The sequence below is a fragment of the Numenius arquata genome, chromosome 8 (assembly GCF_964106895.1).
Source record: "Numenius arquata chromosome 8, bNumArq3.hap1.1, whole genome shotgun sequence".
In the NCBI taxonomy this organism is placed as follows: domain Eukaryota; kingdom Metazoa; phylum Chordata; class Aves; order Charadriiformes; family Scolopacidae; genus Numenius; species Numenius arquata.
The window spans coordinates 59,286,097-59,293,928 of NC_133583.1; the positions used below are offsets into that span (position 1 = coordinate 59,286,097).

At 43.5% G+C, this 7,832-nt stretch overlaps 1 protein-coding gene across 5 annotated transcripts in view; it reads right to left on the reverse strand.

The window, feature by feature from the left end:
• Positions 1-7,832, reverse strand: part of DOCK7 (dedicator of cytokinesis 7) — a 107,008-nt gene that overhangs the window by 45,624 nt on the left and 53,552 nt on the right. For all 5 annotated transcript variants that reach the window (XM_074151529.1, XM_074151528.1, XM_074151527.1 and 2 more), the window contains exon 15: positions 507-624. In XM_074151529.1, coding sequence (XP_074007630.1) covers positions 507-624 — 118 coding nt within the window. The remainder of the gene's footprint in view (positions 1-506; positions 625-7,832) is intronic.

Here is a 7,832-nt window from a genome sequence, read left to right on the forward strand (position 1 = left end):
CATTCACAGCTCCATTCACCAGCCTGTGCAGTGTGTACAGGTACCTCTGCTTCTTACATGCCCCTTCGTTTACAATCAACATTTTAGTTAGTCACTGAATAAGTTTAATAATCCCAGTTTTGCATGCACACAGATATGGTTGAAGAACTGATGAATGTAACCACCCCTACACAGATCTTCACCAAGTGCTGATCACTTCTGGCCCGGAACACAAGTATAATTATCGGCTTTAATTTTTTTGGCATGGAAGCAAAGATGCTATTCCAAATGCAAGGATGTCCACTGCAACCATCTCAGGCTAAAATACTAGCTACTACATTGTTACTTTGCAAACTCTATACAAATACACCCTTTGTTCTGAAATACTGTAATTTTCTATTCCCCCAAACTTATTTCGAAATGTATTTCAGCGAGGTTTTCTTTAACACCAGGATTTTATGACTGCAACATGTACTCTGTCTTATCAGCATCCAGCATTCACCCGGAGCACAAGGTACTTCCCTCACCGGCATAGCATTGCTTGGGTCCTCTCCGTACATGAACTGGACTTTTACAGTGATATTCCTGGCAGATCCTTGGCGGTTGGCGAAGTTAAGGCTCTGAGGATAGACATAAAGAAGATTCCTGCAAGAAACAAAGGCATCAAGTGAGCATCATCTTTATTAATGCTACTGTTAAACCTCTACGGAAACACTCCGAGAGTCAAAGTGAAGGGTCTGACATTTTCCATTAGCCAGACGGTCTTCGCTTCAATGTAAGCGCACACCCATACAAGCAGCTGGATAATGACCCCTTATTTCAGACATCAAAAACCGTACTTTTTTTTAATTGTCATCAACTTTTGAAATAGTTCCTGTTTATAAGGGTACTTGAAAAACACATCTAAAAATTTAACAGTGATTCTACAATCCGAGAAGTTCAAGTGGAAAGAAAATATGAACAGAACAGCACTGAGAAATGGTTATTTGTTCACCACAGTGGTGGTTTCTGTTAAATACCTTCCTTGTTGTGACCTGTCTTATCTTTTTTTTCCTTTTTTTTTTCTTTTATCTCCTAACATCCTGATGACTTCAGGTTACATCTCTCCTCTGAAAATGGATTAAACTAAACAGGTATCTGTACCCTCAGCAGATATGCCATCCTTGCAATGACTCAGAAGAAACAGTGTCTCCAATTCCACGTCTGAATCCCACACTTTGGGACGGATGAGGATCAACCAAAACTCACATCTGAGAAGCAAGTATAGTCAGGAGCCCTGGAAAGCAGCGGGGATGGCCAGACTGAACCAGGAGAGTTTGGTTTTGAGGGAATGGCTGGGATCACATGCAATGACAACACTCCCAGGTATCTAAAGAACTGCTCCAAAGACAGAAGTAATAAAGTGATCATCACATCCACGGGGAATATGACAGGACGTAATGGGCTGAAATTGCAGCCCAGGAGATTTAAGTTAGACGTGAGGGAAAATGTTCTGACTCTAAGGGTAGAACAAATTGCTTGGAGTGGGTATGAAATCTCCATTTTCCACATTTTCCATTACGTTTTGGGGACATGTGAGGCAAACAGCTGTCCAGAGTGGTTTACAGACAACCTCAACCTTCATGGAGGGGGGCACATTTTGGACGCCTCTTCCAGGTCCTTTTCTCCAAGTCTATGATTACTTTAAACAACAGTGACGAGATGCAAAATTCTGCAATATTTTCCATCCTCTCAGCCCTACTGACTCCCTGCCAATAAAGTGCAAGTTGGAGTCACACAACGTTAGCAAAACTGTCCACTGCAAGCCCCCGCCTGCCCCATGAGTAAGTAATTTATACCACAGAGTCCCTCGCATGTTTCTATAAAGACACAAAAAACCAGCCCCTGAACCATTCCATTCAACAAACTCAGTTATTCAAAGGAATTATACCTACTTTCACCCCCAAACAAATAAAAGTGTATGAATTATTATATGTCTTTTAAAAGTCAGCATAGAAATCCCCTGTCCATCTGCTCACCAGACCAGCATCATTCCCCTTCGGACACCCTGGTTCCCACGGCTCCTACAAGAGGGACCAAGAGGGATGGCTGATGGTTAGGTGAGAGATTCATGTTGCTGCCTTTCATCTGCTCAGGATAAAAGACTGGTGTGTTGCATTTTCCCCAAACACTGAAGCAAGCAAGGTTACAGAGGTTCCCTTCCCCTCTGTCCTCCTCCGGGAACTATTCAGTGATTCTGAACACAATTTCTAAGTAGTTTCCAACTGTTCCTCATCCCAGAGGGACAAGAGACAACAGATGGGCACAGCAAACTGCAGAGAGGAGCACAGCAGGACAACATTTTAAGTGTAATAAAGCAGCCACTACAGAGTGCTGGAAAGAGTAGATTGAAAACAAAGCTATGGTTTTCTGATTGTCAGGAAGGCCATGATTTGGTTGGTCAGTGAAGGTACCTGGTGCCTCTTTAGATGCCATGGGCAGCCTGAGCACCTGCACTGGGCTAGCAGTGGGTCCCTCTCCTGGAGGAGCGGCTGGAAAGGTGGGCTCCCCCAGGCTGGCTGAAAGTGTGGTAGATGTCAATGCTTCGGCAAATTAATCATAGAATGGTTAGAGTTGGAAGGGACCTTAAAGATCATTGAGTTCCAACCCCCCTGCCCTGGGCAGGGACACCTCCCACCAGACCAGGTTGCTCCAAGCCCCCTCCAACCTGGCCTTGAACCCCTCCAGGGATGGGGCAGCCACAGCTTCTCTGGGCAACCTGGGCCAGGCTCTCACCGTTCTCACAGTAAAGTATTTCTTCCTAATACCTAATCTAAATCTCCTCTTTCAGTTTAAAACCATTACCCTTCATCCTATCGCTCCACTCCCTCACAAAGAGTCCCTACTCATCACTCCTATAGGCCCCCTTTAGGTACTGAAAGGAATCCCACCCAAGGACTTGGTGGAATCCAAGAAAATCCTAAGGAATTCTCTAACAGTGTGTGAAGAAAAAGGTACCTCCTCCAGGTCAGCACCCATATTGAGCGGTCCAGCTGTGTAGCTCCACAAGTCTACTCGGGGCAGCGTTATGAAGCTACGTTCTTTTTCACCCCTCCAGGCAGAGGAATATGCTTAGCTGGCATGTGGGAATTTCTTCCCTTTCAAGTCCTTCATGGTGAATTAAGTTTTTGAATCCCGTCCCCATCGGTCGCTTTGCCTAATCAACGCTCTCTTACTATTTCAGAAGGGGCCTGTGCCGTTTTTGTGACTCCACTAAATTACTTTGTTCTGGCATGAATACATTTGCTCCTTGATGTTCTTTTTAAAATGAAAATGGATATGAAAATTTACTCTAAAATGTACATTGCTCATAAAACTCTTATTAAGTATTATTAGTGCTTAAGAGAAGGATTTAATGTATTTGTGAAGCCAGGCTACAGGATCCCTATATTAAAAGCAGTCTTGTGCTTAGGACTGATTTATGCTGAAGAGCGGAGATGAGCCTAAACCAAGCTTGCAGTTCTCCTGACACCTCTTCTGCTAGCATAGGGACATCTGGGAGCAAAGGAGACACGTCACCAGTTTGATGGTGCCACCCTAGAAAGAGGGTGCTGGAGACCTACAAGGAGACAAGACAGCTGACGTGGCATGGCAGGCAGGGCTTCAGCTGCGTTCGTAACAACAAGCACCGGAGGAAATGTACAGGTTGTTCCCCTCTTCATTACTTTTCAAGCCCTTGGCATGTGAAAGGCACAGAGGGCAATTAATCCCGCATTTCATTAGGAAGAAGGTCATGTTGCTTAGGGGAGTTCAGATGCAGAGACCCCACTGCGAGACAGGGGAGAGGTGAGTACTCGCTCCTCTTCAGGGTTTCCCGTTACAGGCATCATCCTTTCGTTGAGAATTTACATATACTGAGGGGGAAAAATTCCCCCCATTCGCACATCAGAATGTGCCCTCAAAAAGTAAAATCCTATTTTACCTTACCCTACACAGGCAAAAGCCACAGATCTTCCTGTCTGTCAATAAGCACGGTTACAAGAGCCACGGAAAGAGGCTGACAGCTGAAAAACCAATAGGAACATTATAAATCTCTTGAAGGAACCGATGTCCCTGTCTAACAGCCACCCTGGGGGGCCGACTTCTCCGTTTCTCCTCTGTTACCCACTTTCCTTTGATTCATTCCAACTCAAGTTCTCGTCTTCTTGTTTGTGTGCACAAATACCTGGGCTCAGGAGACTTTGTAGGACACTAGAGGTGTAGCCACCATGCTCTGAAAAAAGTGAAAACAAGGCTTCTGTGTCAAGTGATGGGACAAGCTGCCTCACTGCATGGGTGAGATGAAAGGCATCAAAGTTGTTGGGCTTTTAAAGGCAAAGTGAGTGGCACGGCACTGAATATAATCTTCAGAAACCAAGAGAGGACAGTCCCAGCTCCGTGTTATACAGAAACAGTGGGAAGCAAGAGGAGAGAGCAACTTTCTGGGGCACTAGACGTCACGGAGAGGTCTCATATCACACACTTCAATTGTCTATAGAAGGGATAAAGGGAGGAGAAGGGACTGACCATGAAAGTGACACTGCAACACCAATAACCACGCTAGGCATACACTTCTTGGTGACACTATTCATGGATTTCCATCAATAAAAGTTTCAGCCAGAAGCTTTAAACCCAAGGACTTGTGTCGGGAGCTTTTATTAAAATTCTGTGCAAAATGTATGCAAAGCTTATACTGTTATCTCAAACAGATCTCAAAAGTACTTTTAGTTCCATAAAATGAATTGCTAAAGTGCAAAGGCTTCCCAAGACATGGCAATAATGGCACCAGGACCTCCTCTAAATATTTATATAATGTGATTGCAGCCATTTTCCAAAATCCTTCATAAAGGTATTAAAACATTAAGAGCTGATCCTAACTCTTAGAGGGAATGTCTAACTATTATGAAAATTTCCCTTTTCAGTAAAACCCAGAGACCTTTTTCTTTGCTTTATTCCTACTATAAAAATCATTTAAAGCTCATTTAATCGGGGTCACCCAGGTGCATGAAAGATCTTCAGGATCATGTTTGTTATATACATCTTTTCTTGACGGGGCTCACAGCTCTCAGAGGCAGGATTCCCCCTTGGGGTTTCCACAGTCCCTGAATCTTATGGTTTAATCATACCAGAAGGTTTTCTTCCCTCTGATTTCCTGTGTCCTGCTTTGCTTACGGACTCTGTGACAGCTGTGACACCTAAGGGTGGTATTTTGTAGTGAGATTATCCCTGCCTGACTTCATTGGCACTAGCATTAATATGGAAATGGGTTGGCAGCTATTTGTGCTTTTTTAATATTTAATATTTGACATCAGAACATTTTGACTGCCTTTCCCCTTTGGAAAATAAACTTTTCTAAAGGGCAGTGTCATGACTGAGCATCACCCCGGATCTTGCTGAGTTACCACGGGTGGGCTGAGCCGTGACAACTGCAGCACCAGAATGGGCAGAGCACGGTGACACGCAGGAACTTCTCCAGCTGCAGAAACCTGGTAAAACGGCTGATCTCCAGTTGCTTGGTCATTGCTATTTCTTGAGAAACTTCCTATATTTTTTCTGAAGACTAAGCCAAGAACAAAGATTCCGGGGGGCGATGGGGTTAGGAAGAATTCAAAACTACTTAAAACAAAACTGAGAAAGACTTCTCATTAGAAAAAGCTAAAACAAAAAATTATTCATTTGAAACCCTGTAAAACCAAAGCCACTGAAGTACTTTGAAGTGGACTGCAGAAAGTCTATACTTTTTCTCTTTTTTTTTTTTTTTTTTTTTTTGATTTTGCAACCAGCTCTTCAAGTTTTGCAGCCCAAAATCCCCATGTCAGATGCCCGAGGCTGGACTTTGCTCCCTATTACAAAGCAGTGTCAGGCCCAGGTAAAAACCATACCTAAACTTCAACTACACAAATGAAACTCCAAGGAGTTTCCCTACCGAAAATACAAATCCTTCAAAAGCACATGCTTATCCTACTTTTTTAAATATTAGAAGTGTTTAATAGGGTTATCAGGTATGATGTATCTCGGTCTACCATTCAAAGCAAAAAACTATCAAACCTGTCAGAGTTAAAGTGTTAAGAACCCTAACACCTTCCCACAAAGGTACAACATAAGTGCCATAAGTGCCAGCCAGATCCTGCACGTGCTTTTTTTTTTTTTTTTTCACTTATTTGAACAGCTCTTCATCCATTTCCATTGACATTACCAAAGGAGAAAATGCTTCAGGAACGATGACTCAACGCAAACCCTCCAGGCTGATCACTGTCCCATGAATAACCCTAATTGTTCTAACGCTCTTTCTAGCAGATTTTTAGTAGGGTTGAGTAAATACTGATTTGATGAGTTTCTTTAGAAACTAATCTGAAAAAACTGCAGATTTTAGGCGGGTACGATAGCCTTCCACTGAACAGCTTCTCATAGACTAGAACCTCATGGACATCCCTTGTGAAAGCAATTAACTTTGTCAAAGCCAGATCACTGGAAAAACAGCCCTGTGCCATGCAGATCAGGGAATTAATCATGATAAACACTCATTACCACAATAAAATTAAGAATGAATATAATGATCACCATTTGAGCCCTACTTACTAGATCTTTACATGTGGAGTTTATAATAAAGTGCCGATAAAAAGGCAGAAGTAAAAAGATTAAACGGTGTTTCATTTTAGCAAAAGTCCCTGTTCAGTTCTGTGTCTCTGTGTAGACTGAGCTTCCCAAATGCATCACTAGAATATTTTCACTTTGCTCTGCCTGATGACACACCTACCCAGCCTAAGTGCAATAAAATTCCTGATTTCGCAATACAGCAGACTCCCCACTGGCCAAATCCAATGGAATACTCATCCATTGAATAAGCAGCACCAACCATAATAAACCTGAGTCTCAACTCCCAACACAGAATAACACGTATGTGTATAACTTTCAGCCTGTGAGATGCTCCGGTGCAGTCACTGGTAGTCTTGGGCTGTATCTCTAAGCATCAGAGAAGAAACAAACGCACAGTCCTACCTCCTTCTCATTTCTCTGCACAAAACAACTTTGCTCCCACCGCTCACCCGGAGATTGGAGACTGTCATGAGCTCTGTCCCACTGCAAGAAGCCTTAGTTAGCACTTTGTTCCCCCTTGACTGCTTGTCATCCTGAACATGTTCAACCAGTCAGTCCCTAATGAGAGACTCGTGTTACTTTAGAAATGAATAGGCCAGCACGTTTTCATCAATGCACCAAATATTCCGTGCAAAATAAATGATCAACAAGTGAATGGACGTACAGGAGCTATAATGAACAGCCCATAACCAAACTCCTTGCTTGCCTATAGCCTTCCAGGCTCAAATGAGTAATTAAGCAAATAACTCCCCTCCATCACATGTTACATCTGCTAACAGCGAGCAGATACAGCTCAGTCCCAGCTGGCCGGGCTCAGCTAACTGTGGCTTTACAAGTCATCAGGCAGGTATTTAGTTGGTAAGAGCCATTCTTTCTGCATCTTACATGTGCGCTTTTCTGCCCTGATTTATTGCAAGCTGCAGAGAATTGAACAGAACCAGGTGAGCACTGCGGTATCTGCATGGGGCTGGACATACCTCAGGCTCTTCAGTCTGTCCTGAAAGGCAAAAGGAGCACTCAGCTAAAGCATCTGAAGAGCTGGTTACCAACAAGCTGTGATTCAAGTGAAGCAAAGGCTGCTCTGGTCCTTGGCAGCCCCGTCAGAGCCCAGAGATGTCCTCGTCCTTCTGCTCCTCCATTCTTTGCACGGTGCAGCCAGAGCTGAGACCTCAAGCCAAAATCCCCAAAACTCAGCACTCAGGGATTTTTAAATCATTGCTTTGCTTCTTTGCTTAAGT